This window comes from Physeter macrocephalus, chromosome 2 (assembly GCF_002837175.3).
Source record: "Physeter macrocephalus isolate SW-GA chromosome 2, ASM283717v5, whole genome shotgun sequence".
NCBI classification, from domain to species: Eukaryota; Metazoa; Chordata; class Mammalia; order Artiodactyla; family Physeteridae; genus Physeter; species Physeter macrocephalus.
The window spans coordinates 45060690-45075066 of record NC_041215.1 but is presented as its reverse complement, the minus strand read 5'-3'; the positions used below and the strand labels follow the sequence as shown (position 1 = coordinate 45075066).

Here is a 14377-nt window from a genome sequence, read left to right as displayed (position 1 = left end):
CTTCCCACCTGGGAACTATTTTTTTTTAACATGAGTTAAATTTTCAAGGCATGTGCACAACTGTTGGCAGGGAATGGTCTTCCTGAGCTGACATCTGTAAGCGTTGGCCAACCTACACCACAAAGGATGATGTTCAGTATCACTAACCTCAAGGTGATGATGGTCCTTCCTGATATGCACCAAAAAATTAGGTTACTGAATAAAATGTTTCCACTTTTAAGTATTTGCTACTTTAAATTTATTCTTAAGCTTTTGGAGGCTGCTACCTAGTATTAGTCAGTTGAAAATACTAGCAGATTACAAAATAAATGAAAAAAGAAGCAAAGGGATACTAACAACCACCTCGTTAATAGCTGGCCAGGTCAATCTATTAATCAATTTTAATCAGATATGTCTCTGTGGTTAAGGCAATTTATTGTATAATACCTTTTGTCATTATAAAAGTATTCCTCATTATGGAGGGAGGGTCTAAATTAATTGAGTGAATACAATGTTCTAGGATATAGAGACGATAGAGCATATTCTTGCTTAGTACTGTTCCCTTCCTTATCCTGCTTCCTTTGCTTTCTTTCCCCTGAGAGCACCTGTTCTCCCCACCCGCCTCAAATCTATCACTTCAACAAGAATCCCGGTCTCATTTCCTATGTGATAAACCGAAGCCCAGAGAAATTAAATAATTTTTGCAAAGTCACACAGCTAGAAGGATGGGAACAAAAATTGGTCTTACCCCAAAAGCATCTGCTTTCCAACAGATCTCACCTGGTCCAAGTCAGGTATCAGATGCTATGCTGAGGTCATTAGGCCACTTGAACAAGTTTGAGAAGTACACTTAGGTCTCCCCACTGCAATAAATGGGTGACCTGTATTCATACATTTCATATTTTCCTTTAGAAGAAACTACTTACAATTATGGTATTAACACCTTACTCTCTGATAACTCTTTATTTGCTTTTGGGTACTTGTCAGAGTAAATTTCTCAAAGCAGAAGGAAGTTAGATTGTCTATAAAATGCTCAGTTAATTTCATGCAGTCCTTTATGCTGGACATATGTTTTTTACTTCTTTTAACACACATCATCTGGAATTTTTATCCAAGTTTATTTTCTAAGTGCCAAGTTTGTTTTAAATATACAGCCTGGATTGACATGGATTTGGGATCAAGGTTATTTTCTAATATAACAGAGTGGAGAAAAACTACGATCTTGATCTGCAGCCTAAAGATAGATCTTCAGCATATGTTTGGCATTGCTGAAGATGGAAGGTGCAGTAATGATTCTGCATTCAGAGCTACAGTCCATGGGTTTCCCCTATAGAGGGACTCCTTGGCTTGTCTAAAAATGGTTTCAGGCATCCAGACACCTTTCATCCTAGAGAACACTCAAGTTAGGCAAGGCAAAGAGTCCATAAGTTTTTCAGAGTACAATAGATGAGCCCCAGCCATGACCATCTATTTGGGGGTGGGGTTAGCGAAGTAAGGAAGTAACAAGACCACAGTTTTAGAGGTCATGATAGACCATGGTATCACGGGAGTGAGATAGGTCTTTTAAAGGCAGAAGATTAGGCACCATTGCCTTTGCTTGGAGACAGAGCTCCAGATTTCTCTGTGACAGTGCGTATGCATTCTAGCTGCTTATTTTCAGTTCTATTCCCAACAATCACATTTCAGACCCATTAAGAGGTATCAAAACTTGACAGACCACTGTAAGTATACAGCAGAAATACCCCCAATGAGGCTCTCTCCGTGGGATGCAAGAATGCAAAGTCACAGAGAGTGATTTTAGCAATCCTGGAGCTATTCTAGCTGTCTCACACACACATTCCCTATCTGGAAGACTGGCTCCCTGCAGCTATATTCCAATTAGATGGAAGAGATAATAATATGCAACACTGCTAATTATGAGACAGGTATACATTTAGGAGGCTTAAAATTCAGAGAGACTTAAAGCCCTCACTGCCCTTTGTGTTCCAATCTGAGATCCATTTCCTCTGCTTATTCTTAAATACACCTATAAATTATGAGAATTTTTATAAAGTGACATAGCACCCAACCCAGGACCAAGTACGTAACATGAACATTTACGTATACCGTGTCAGATGTAAAGGGGCACAGTGGAAAAAATGGGGCTTAGAAGACACCTGAACTTGGGTTCAAGTCTTTCCTCTACAACTGACAAGCTGCGTGACCTTGAGCAGGTTACTTAACTGCCTGCCACCATACCTGTAAAGTTATGCCTATAATTTCATAGTACTCTTGTAAACAGCTAAAATACTCCTGGTATCAATAATTGTGCCTTTGACCAATAGATATTAAAAAGTAATTATCTAATATTTCATCTTTTTACCGATAAAAAATAGTGGAAGTGAATTCTGCAAAGGCTGGCTCAGTCTTACAACTGGCCATTGGAAAAGCCAGCTTTAAAACTGGATAGTCTTCTCTAGTCTTTCTTTTTTCCCATTCTATTATTTAGCTGCTTGTTCTTTGTCATAGGAACTAATTACTTGATATAGTCAATAAGTTTGAGCTGTTATAACTATTGGACTGTGTGTGATCAAGGATATGACACTGATCGTGTTTTATTCAGACACAAACTGAAGGTTACTGGCTTGCCTTTTAAAATCTTTAAACAAAAAGAAAAAGAAAAAAGCTGGAAAGCACAAACTTGTGCTTTGGAGTTAATACAAAATTATTTTTTTCATTACGGACTAGAGTGGACAGAAAAATCATATGCCATCTGTGAAACACAAGAGGCAGGCTGGATTACATAGTATAGAAAAATATTATAAACTCATACACCCTGAATTAAAAAACATGAAAGAGGAACAAATCATAATCTGGGATTAACAACCTTCTTGGAATGTTATCGCTTAAATAATAATTATGAGTAATTCATGATATGCTAAATTTAGGGAGGTCTACATTCCACTGAACTGATGAAAATTCAACAAAGATCATGACTAATCCAAATATTAAGCTCTTCTATTACATGCTTTGATCTTTGAAATCTATCTAATAAGATCCCTTAGTGGAAGTCTAGAATCAGTCTCTCTTTAACATGAAATAAATTGGATTCAAGCTGTTCTAACCTTGAAATCTTTAACACAATTAGAAAGTATATGCCAAGCATCAGGTGTACATTAAAGAGACAATCCAGACGCTTGGAAATAAAAAAGAGCTCACTTCAAAGTTTCCCCTCAGATCAATGTAGTTCTGTGGGTTTGATGGGGAAGTGTGGCTATGGGGGGAAGCATCCAGGACACCCAGCTTGCCAGGATTTGCCTGACAGCCCGGTGACTTCCTAAACGGAGACAACGGTGTGCGTTTTGCTCTTGATAAAGAAGTCAGCGGAGAGCCGCAGGTGCTGAAGTCAGACTCCCGTGCAACTTGCTTGCACACTTTCATGTGACTAAATAAACTCTGTCTCCTCTTGTGGTCCCTGCCCTATTGCCGTCACCACTTGGAAAAAAGAAAGCGGCTGGTACAAAAGACAGTTGCGGGCCGTATAGCACAGGGAGATCAGCTCGGTGCTTTGTGACCACCTAGAGGGGTGGGATAGGGAGAGTGGGAGGGAGACGCAAGAGGGAAGAGATATGGGGATATGTGTGTGTGTATAGCTGATTCACTTTATTGTAAAGCGGAGGTTAACACACCATTGTAAAGCAATTATACTCCAATAAAGATGTTTTAAAAAAAAGAATAATAAAAGATGGCAAACTTATATTAAAATAAACTGACTATGGAAAGGCCCTAAATAAATATATTCTGAATTGGAAAAAAAATAAAGTGATTATTGAAAAAAAAAAAAAAAAAAAGACAGCTGTGGGCACACTGTTTTAGAAGAGACAAGGCGGCACAGATGTTTTTCAATGGTAGTTTCCAACCTTTTCGGTCCCAGAGTTTGGTCTCTTTTAAGAAACAAGTTCATCTGTGCCATATATTGCTGCATTTGATTATTTGCTGTTTGTCACTTTTAGCTTGTGCTGCATGAGGATTAAGGCATGATTTAAATGCAGAGTTGTCTCATTTGGAAACAGTACTATCTGCCAGGGGGCTGGTGATCAGAAAAGAGTGGTGCTGGAAGATTGGAGCTGGAAGGCTGGAATATGGAAGTATTGATAGTTGGAGGGCTGGTAGAATAGTATAGAATAGAATAGAATAGAATAGGATAGAATAGGATAGAATAGAACCACAAAGTCTGTCTCAGCAGTGTCCTGATGGTAGCTGCCTAAAAATTCAAGGGCTATGTGTCCTATTCTTTGTACTGTTCATTTTATTTTTTTAAAGATTAAGATTGGGCACAAATATAATTTTAAAATATTCCTTTTTATATTTTTGTTTGTAGGTCCTGATATAGAGCCTTGAATGCAACAGGTAGTCAAAAAATGCCTGTGAGATTGAACCCTGAGAAGCCTAGTAAAGAGAACACCAGTTACAAGAACTACGGCACCTTGTCATTCAATTCTGACATAAATATCACCTCCTCAGTGGCCTCCCTTCCCACATCCCTCACTCCCCTGCAAGACACTTGTTATTCTCCATCACATAACTTGTTTTTTGTTTCAACACAGCACTCATCAGTGTCTGTTACTTTTGTGTACATTCACTTGTTTATTTGCCATCTCCCTGTCTTGTCATCACCATCTAGTTTTCTACTAGAATGATAGTTTTATGAAGTCAGGGGACTTTGTTTCCCTGGGATCTTATCCTTTCTATACATGGTGTATCCTCAGCTCCTGGGAGAATGCCTGGCTCTGGGGAAACTTCCAGTGAGTATTTGTGAAATATATGAGTAAATGTCTCTACAGCCCTGACTTCAAGAATAGAAGTCAAAATAGCAGGATCACCATACAGTTTATTTTCTGCACTGCCACTTTTGACAATGAAAGAGTACACCAGTAGGTGTCAGGATAAGGATAATAGATGTAAACTTTATAAATCCTGGTTCAATAAATAAAGGAAAAATGGAATACATATACATTTAGATTCCTGGAAGGTTTGCCAAATATCAGGATTATGGAATATTTTTTAAAAGGCATTATTACATTTTAATTCAGGAGATCAAGGCATCTAAAGGTCAAGAAAGGATTCTCAAGAACTTATCCTAGCAGACCCTTAGAAGCTAGCTAGAGGTGATTTTAACTAGTGCTATATTTATGTGCCAATGGAAACTATCAAATGACTTCCAAGTGCTTTACACAATTCGATTTCGGCACGTAGTTAACATCCCTTCCTTAGTCCTTCTGTGCCTTAGGTCACACAATGACTTTCCTTAGGAAATTTTCGATCGCTTGTCTTTGTTTATTATTCTAAGGATTAGAAAAAGTGAATTTAAGTTCGAACTCTAATTTCCTAGAAATCTCTGATAGTGGGATTCAGATTTGGAAAGTATTTTTCCTTGTTTGTTTTTGTTTTTCAAGTAGACTAACGAGGTCTCATGAGTCCACAGCACTAACAGAACTGCTTGAAAAATTAAAGTCATATTTTATAGTACTAAATTTACAATTGGGGGTCCTAGTTTCAAAGGTAGTGTATTAGCATAACATGGAGATCTGTGACGTTTCACTGACTTTGTACAGTGGCAGAATTAGGATATTTGGGGCAAAAATAATGACAAACAGATCTTCTGTCTCCTTGCATTGAACACATTCTTGAGTAATGATACTCAAGACTTGTGAGTTTAATTAGAGAGAGAGGAAAATAGCCACTGGCAGGGGTTGGCTGCCTTTGGGCTTACGATCCAGTCTGCAAGCTTTTCCCCTTCAAACTTTCCCCTATAGTCCAGAGCCACCTGGGCAGTGACAAATGTTAACTGAGATTTCCCCCCATGTGCCAGGTACTGTGCTTCATGGGAATTAGAGGGCTTCACCCATGAAGAACCCAAACAAGGTCATTGATTCCTTAGACAGACAGATATTAAAATTGATTCAGGGACTTCCCTGGTGGTCCAGTGGGTAAGACTCCACACTCCCAACCCCTGGTTGGGGAACTAGATACCACAGGCATGCCGCAACAAAGATCCCGTGTGCCCCAACTATGACCCGGTGCAGACTAAATAAATAAATAAATATTTTTTTTAAGATGCCATCTGAAACATTGTAAATGTTCATTGTAATATATCTATATTGACATGATGACAAAATAAAAATTATTAAAAAAATTGATTCAATTTATACATAATTAAAGTATTAGAAGGTGATAGTGGGGGTGATGGTGAGATATTCCACGGGAGGCAAGGAACCAAGTTGGAAGGAAGCATACACTCAAGATCGTGACTGAAATACACTCTATCACAGCAGAGAGATCCAACATGATAGTGGAGGGTGATGGGGATAGAGAGGCAGGCATGGGGGAGATCCTGCAGGTCCTCGTGGACCATGCTCACAATAAAGGACTTCATCCCTTCTCTACTTTTCCATGCTACCCTTTATGGCTGTTCTCATAGCCGTAGGAGAGTCACACCTCCTAGCAGAGGCCCATGAGGACAAGACTGCAGTGCTTCTGGCTGTGGGATAACCAGGGTAGCTCACGCTGGACAGGGAAGCAACCAGTTATTCACATCACTAATGCAAATAACACCTCTAGTTTAATGAACTCATCTACATGTAATATTACCTATTTGTTTACTGTGTGTTGTTCCTCAACTAGATTGTAAGCACCGTGAGAAAAGGGAAATTGTCTTTTTCCCCCCCTCACTGCTTCATGTCCAACACATTGTACTATGACTGGCACATTAGTATTTGTTTAATGGATAAATGACTCAAGTCAAGAGGAAAACAACTGTTCGGATTTGCATTTTCAAAATATTACTTAGACTGTGATTTTAATGTATGGACTTTGAGTGGGGTAAAAGGATGAGATGTGAGAGTGGACAATGAGAGGAACTGAGTCTATGGGATAATCTTTAAAAGATCCTAGGCAGTCTCTGATAACTCTCTTTACTGCTGGTGTGTAGGAAGGTGGAGATGGAAATTTACACATAATAAACACCCATGCTGTGTCAGGTACTGTGCTAGATGCCTACATATACTTCATAGCATTTAATTCTCAAACCCAAAACAAAGCCTCTAACATGTGCATGAATTCCATTTTAGAGATGAAGAAGCTGAGACTCAGAGTAAGTCATTTGCCTAAAGAGCTGCAATTTGAAACTCGATTTACCCAACTTTAAAGTTGATGCCCAGATGGAAACTATACATGCTGCCAATCAGAATATTTGAGAAACTAATACAGGTCAATCAATCACTGAAATCTTGGTCCTAAGATTTGCCATTTGGTTTCCTGAGGTGCTTTGCAGGCTCTCAATTGTGCAGGAAATGGCATGCTGTTATTTCTGGACATCGTGATTCCCAGATTTTCCTTTTGATTGATGCTCTTTGTGGAAATAAATTTCAACTTCCTTAGCTATGTTTTTCTAAGGCATATCCTGAGTACTGTTGTCAGCTCTGCCCTCGCCAGGATCTTAGAGCTGAGTTCACAGGTGAGCCCCTTTTCCTGCTACATCCTGTGTCTGCTCCTCAGACAATCCCAACTAAGGCAGAGAATTATCAATAGCCCCGGTATGCTCATTTGTGAATAGCTTAGAAATGAGCCCACATCCTAGTTCCAGTGGTCCAGTCACAGAGCTTCTAAAAACCTCCTTCCAAATATCTTTGTTTGGTGATCAGATCCAGGTCTTTTAATCCCTTTCCCCATCAGATTCCATGATTCCTCCAACATGCAATTCTTCTTCCCTTTTCCTCCCCTACTTAATGACTAACCATATAGCAGGATTTTCCCTAGGTCCCTATTCCAAATTTCTGACATTTACCTTGTGATAAACTGTAACTCTTTTTCAGGATGAAAACCCTATCCTAAACCACAGCTCTGTGCTTTCCTGTTATGCTCTCCTTGTTCTCTTTACATGGACACATGTTTTGGTCCCTACTTTAGCCTGATGGCTGGAGTGCCATCTATTGCTGCCATTTGCCTAGGTCCCGAGTATCAGCTGCCTCCTGAATTCCTTGCCATTGTTCATTATTTACCTAGGAACTTATAGTATGAATAGCTATCTGTTCAGCAAAGATTTATACTCCCTTTCCTCCACAGGAACTGTTTCCTCCATAACACTGTTGCTAAGAAGTGACTGGCCATCCAGAAACTACATTTCCTACTCTGCTATCTTGCACTGAGCTGGAGAAGTGGAACCAAATTTTATCCGATGGAATATAGATAGTAGAGATATACACAACTTCCAATCTGGTCCACAGAAACCTCCACAGGACGAGCTGGATATCACCCTCCAGAGAAACTTGATTATGTTTAAGCGGTAGAGCCTCCATCAAGCTATGTCCCTGGTTGACTTCGTGAAGCAGAAACTACCCCTTCCTTTATGTGAGTGAAAAACTAGTCTCTAATCTATGATATGAAGCCACTATGACTGGGCGGGGGTGTTTACTTGATACAGGAACTAACTTTACTTTTAGGATACATCTTCTTCTAAAAGCCACAGAGGCCAACATTTTTTGAATTGGTTGAACTTAGGACCTTTAAAATAAACACCGTCCCACGGGGTCAGCGGCCCCTCTGGGGTCTGCCACTGTTACTAGGCCAGTTCTTCACCCTCTGCCTCATTATAAAGGACTGATACTACTCAGTCATAAAAAAAGAACGAAATAATGCCATTTGCAGCAACGTGGGTGCAACTAGAGATGATCATGCTAAGTGAAGTAAGTCAGACAGAGAAAGACAAATACCATCTGGAATCTAAAATATGGCACAAATGAACCTATCTATGAAACAGAAACAGACTTATGGTTGGTTGCCAAGGGGGAAGGGTGTGAGGGAGGGAAGGACTGGGAGTTTGGGATTAGCAGATGTAAACTAATATAGAGGATGATAAACAACAAGGTCCTACTGTGTAGCACGGGGAACTATAGTCAATATCCTGTGATAAACCATAATGGAAAAGAATATGAAATAAAAAGAACATCTAATGTGTGTATAACTGAGTCACTTTGCTGACAGCAGCGATTGGCACAGTATTGTAAGTCTACTATACTTCAACAACAAAAAGAAACATTAAAAAATAAAAAAGGACTGATAGGAGGCCAGGCTCGTTCCCTCTTCTCCCCTGGGTCAGCCTCATGTGATGTCCAGCTGGCCAGCATGCCTTATCCTGTGTGTCAAGCTATGGCATACGGAGAGATACTTAAAAACTAAATTGTTTTGTGGGAACCAACACAGGGAAGCCACATACCTCCATGGCCACAAGTCTGTGAGCACTCTGTCCAAGCCGTCCACCCCGAGAGCTGACAGTTGACCACACATTCCACCAGGCAGTGAAGGCTCATCCTCTGGGGCTTCTCCAAGTTACGCTGCAGATGGGAAGGAAATATGATTGTACTGGAGAATTCACAGCAACATCAAATCAAATCACTATCCTTTTATGGGATAATAATCTTTATTCTATGAGAATAATCTTTCTATATTTTTGTGGGGAAAAATAACCTGGCTTGTAGAAACTGATGGCAAGCCTAGAAAATGATGGTCCTTACTTCATGAAATAGAAACTTGTCAGCCCAAATTTGTTTTGATAAAATCCTCAACTTTAGAAGTAGATTGGCAGTTAAGGTACCAGGAAAGCAGGCAGTTATGTGACACAGAGATCTGTCCTGTCACTCAGCCAGCAAGGAACCAGGAGGATGCCTCACTGTTAAATTTAGGCTCCTTGTCCTCTGGATGGGCCAACAGTACATAGAGAGCTCAAACTAATAGCTACCTAGGCTAAAAAAAATAAATAGAAAAAGAATAAAACTCAAATCTACAAACCATCTAAAGTTTGTAAAAAAGACCAATTAGGCTAAAAACAATCATGGTCTTAATCAAGGGAAAAGTTGATGATACTGTTTCTTTTCCTCTTATCCTCTCTGAAATCCACATCTAGGCAAAATTACACATTGTCTAATGGCCAAGGTAGAAGAGGTCTTAGTGAAAGAATAAATCATCCAAGAAACACAGAGAGAATAATAAAAAAATTCTGTTTTAGGAATCACACACTGTGTGATTGGGGAAAATGCTAACACTCAATACAAGTTAAGTATTAGCAATGTCCACACTGAGGTAACATTAATGATTATAGCATGATTACTTGCTAAGTGGGCAAAATAGAAATGACCACATGGGATCTATGATCCATTTGAGATATATCGGTATTCTAGTTAGGTTAATTGGGGACGTTAACATTTTTTAAATATTTGCTGGATATATGGGAATTTAGAAAGCAGGGAAACTGACTTTTCTATTAATGAATAGTTTATATCGCCCTTTGCATCAAAAGGAAAGATTTATTATGTGCACTAAATGTAAGATTTTCACTTATTTGGAGTTGTTGTAGATTGGTGATTTAGTTGTCTCGAAGCAGACAACATCTTGAGAGGGAGATGAAATTTAAAAAAATGTTAAAATAAATCACTGACACTTGGTAGACAGAACTCTGCCCTGTATTAGCCAGTCTCAGCATTTCATTAAATGGGATGTTCAATTTTAGATGGTCTAGTCTCAGGGGTGGTGTTGGTCCATGGTGATACTGTTGGTTTAAAGAGATGTTATGGCAATACTTAACAAGGTTAAATCAGGATCGGTGAGGAGGGTTTTGTTCTGATTTTAATTTCTACTTGTGGACTCTTCTTACTTAAGGAGAAATGGGACAACTTTTATTTTGCCGGTTTCCGTGGAAACCTGAGCTAACTGGCCCCACCTATTTCCAATTATTCCAAAGATTGTTTTAGTGATTCTTATAATGGGACAGCATATGGTCATCTTTATTTCTATTAAACTGCCCCCATTGTGCATTTCACTTATACATTGGGAAGGAAATGCCAACTTTTTTGGAACAGGTTTGATTACAGTTTTTGTCCAAACTCCACATATTTTGTCATAGGGAAAAAAAGGGAGCAATAAAATTACAAAAATTCAAAAGCCACTAATTTGAAACTTGGTAGGCAGGCATTTTGACTTACTTCGAGAAGAAAAATGCAACTGTGCTAATGCAATCATTTGCTAAGCAAATTAGCAAAGTATTCTAATAGCAAGTGTCAGTATTCATCTTACATGCAAGGAACAGTGTTTCCTATTTAGGCAAATGAATCACCCGACCGATACAAAGAGTCATATTTAAATATTAGAGTCACCTGATGTCAATAGTTTGTTGGCAAATAAGTTCTTTAAAATAATGGAAAAAACTATATTTTTAATGAATCCATTTCCCCAATGCAAAATGACCTTTCCTGGTCATTTTAACTAAGTTCAAACTAGTGAGATATAACTGTATGATACTAGTACCTCTACTCTAACTGAACCTAAGCTGTGATGAGAAGAAATCAGACTGTCATTTATATCAAGCATTGTGGAGGTTGCAGACCAATATTCGAAAAAAACACAAACAAACAAAGCCATGGGTGTGGGATACAAATATACACAACTCACCTGCTCGCATTGGTCCACACTAACAGGCTTCCCATCACTGCGCACACAGCTCAGAAGGCGGGTCCTGATGCCTTGCCCACAGGTCGCATTTTCACTCAGCTGGCACGTGCTCCACTCTACAGGCACAGAGTCACCACACTGAGTTTCAAAGTTATGACCATGTGAGCAAAATACAACACACCTTTGATTCTCTGCATTGGTGGAGAAGGAGAGTGCGCACAGAATCCTAAAACCACTTTCAAGTGGCTTCTAAAAGCATCCTGCAATTCTTTTATTGAAAAACAATCAGTCAGATCACCAAATAACAAAGTGAGCTACCTTCCTAAGTTTGGTTTCTTGAGGTCAAAAGCCAAATAATTTTTAGAAACCATCTCATAGTTGGCTGAGGTAGGAAAAGAGAAACACTAAGCATAAGGGTAAAGGAAAACCAGTTTGGAATCATCTATTTGCTGGGGATAATTGAGAGAGGAAAAAAAAAACCAACCAGAAATGATGCTAGTTTTTGATGTAAACTTGAAGATGTTTTCAAGGAATAAATATAATTTTCTAAATCATTTGGTATATTTGGTACAGTGGAGCCAAGAGAGGTACCCCAGAAGCGAAAGAGGGCAAGATATATGGACTATTTCAGGAACTCTCATTTTAAGAAAATTATTCTCTCATGAGAGAAGCTTTTGTAAATTTGGCTAATTGTATTACAAACTGGACACCAGGAGTTAGAATAAATCATCCCATAACTAATTCTTTTAAAAAAATCTTATTTTGTTGTTGTGGGTAGAAAAAAAAAGATCCTAGATCATATACAGTGAGAACCTATCTAAGGAGATTTTTCATATTTGGTAGATGGTCTAAGAGCTTAATAGGAAGAGCAAAGCCATGTATAGTAAAATCAGCATTTTAAAGACATGCTCTTCCAGTAAAGTAAATTTTACTGTATTTCTCAAAAATTATTATGAAAACTAATGATCTGAAGGACCTTTAACTAAAGAAAAAGGGAAAATACACCAGGTCAATGTTCACCTATAAAGACAATCAGACAGTCCCATAGAATTCCCTAGGAGGTTCTCTACACGAGAAATCTCGGTAGTGCCACCGTGTCCTCAGTGGGGAATTAGTTTCAGGAAAAGGCTATTGTTTTGCCTCTGCAGGCGTGTGACCATTTGGTCATCAGTACTGAATTCGATGCTGAGACAACCGGTTCCGCATTTTGAGGCATTCTCTGTGTCTGCCGCTGCAGGGAATGGCAGGGAGGAGATCAATGTGACTACACAGTCCTTTGGTATCAGACACTGAGCCCCGGTGGTACCCAGGAGAAACCTGAGCTGTGTCTGAATAAGGAGGCTGTGGTGATTTTCAGTGCCTCTAAAACATCCCTATCCAGTCAGGCCCCCCATTCATCCTTCGTGAGCCCCATAGAGAAAGTACATCACAAGCTTGAATTTCTTGAAATAACAAAAGCCATGGACCAGCTCCATTCTATGACAGCTTGGTTCCTTGCTTCGTGGTTTTCAACCATACCTGTTAGATTGTACTGGAACTGGAAGCAATTTTCATTGAGGAGGCACGGCCGCACCTGTGAGTCTTCAGTGCACGTCCTTGAGCTCAGCGAGGGCCTCAGCAGATGGCGGGTTCTTCTCTGCGTTGTGTGTGGATCACACGACTATGAAAATCAAAGAGCAGGCAGAGTTAGAAAGGACCCCGTGTTTGTTGATAAATTATATGTGCTTATCTGTATACACGGAGACACACGTACAGCAGCCACAGGGTAGAGACTGTTGAGAGTATGAAACAGAATATTTAGAAAATAAAACCATTATGAGGTTCAATGTAAATAGTTTTTGGGGTTTTCACCTGACAGCTCTTTCTTGTTCTACATTACGATGAAGCCTACATTTCTATCTCCCATGTATAGTTAGGCACATGAGACTATTTTCATCCATTAAACACTCTCTATTCTAAAATTCGTCCGCCATGTAGCAAGAGATGAATGCATTTTGATGTTTCAATGAATGAAAAAAAGGAAGATAATGTCCCTTGTGCCCTCAGATAGTCTCGCCAAATAGAAATAATCACACAGAACATTTTAATGAGAAAATCATTAAAAAAAAAAAACAGAGAGAGGGAATTATGAAATCAGTATTGCCGATATACCAAAATTTTCCTCTTATTTGGGAGGCCCTCTGATCCACAGAAGATGAGCCACTGCACGCTGTTGCCCTTTCAGCAAAATAAATGTACAAATATGAACTTCAAAGATCTCCTGCAAAAATCAAAATCTACCCAGGGGTCTCACATGCCCTCTTATAGCCTCAACTCATATGACATTCTCAAGCCAGGTAAAGTTACCTGCTACCTGTCATCTATCTGCTCTACTCACAGAGGACCTTCAGAAGCTTCCCCCTACTGGAATAATCTCCTTTCACGTGTCCTAAATCCTATACTTCTTCTTCTTTAGAACACTAACCAAGGCTTCATCGTTGATAGTCTTTCTCTTAAGAATGACAGATCCTTCTCTTCCTTCCTAAGCAACCCATGCTGAAGAGCACAGGCTTTGATTCTAAACATATACATATAAGTTACACCTGCCCTTATATGATCATTCTTTGTTTCTTTATTACTCCGTCTCCTTTTCTTTATAAACTCTTTGAAGGCATGATGGATAATGATTTCTACTTCCCATATCACCCCCTGAAAATCTTGGTATACATTTTACCCACAGTGGTTGTTCAATAAACACAATTAAATATGGTCATGACAACGTAATTCCAGACCCAGAAACCTCGAGGCACATAGATGTTTAAGCCACAGGAAAAAGAAAAGTCTCTGAAGTGATGTCATCAAATCATCCTTTCCATATTTGGGATGTTTATTTTATTTTTTTTTTTATTTTTTTTTGTGGTACGCGGGCCTCTCACTG

The 14377-nt window shown here is 39.2% G+C and overlaps 1 protein-coding gene across 1 annotated transcript in view; it reads right to left on the bottom strand.

Moving 5' to 3' along the window:
* Positions 1 to 14377, bottom strand: part of THSD7B (thrombospondin type 1 domain containing 7B) — a 773362-nt gene that overhangs the window by 30522 nt on the left and 728463 nt on the right. The window contains exons 17-19 of the mRNA XM_024122279.2: positions 12979 to 13120; positions 11461 to 11576; positions 9233 to 9350 (exon numbers count right to left, since the gene is read on the bottom strand). Coding sequence (XP_023978047.1) covers positions 9233 to 9350; positions 11461 to 11576; positions 12979 to 13120 — 376 coding nt within the window. The remainder of the gene's footprint in view (positions 1 to 9232; positions 9351 to 11460; positions 11577 to 12978; positions 13121 to 14377) is intronic.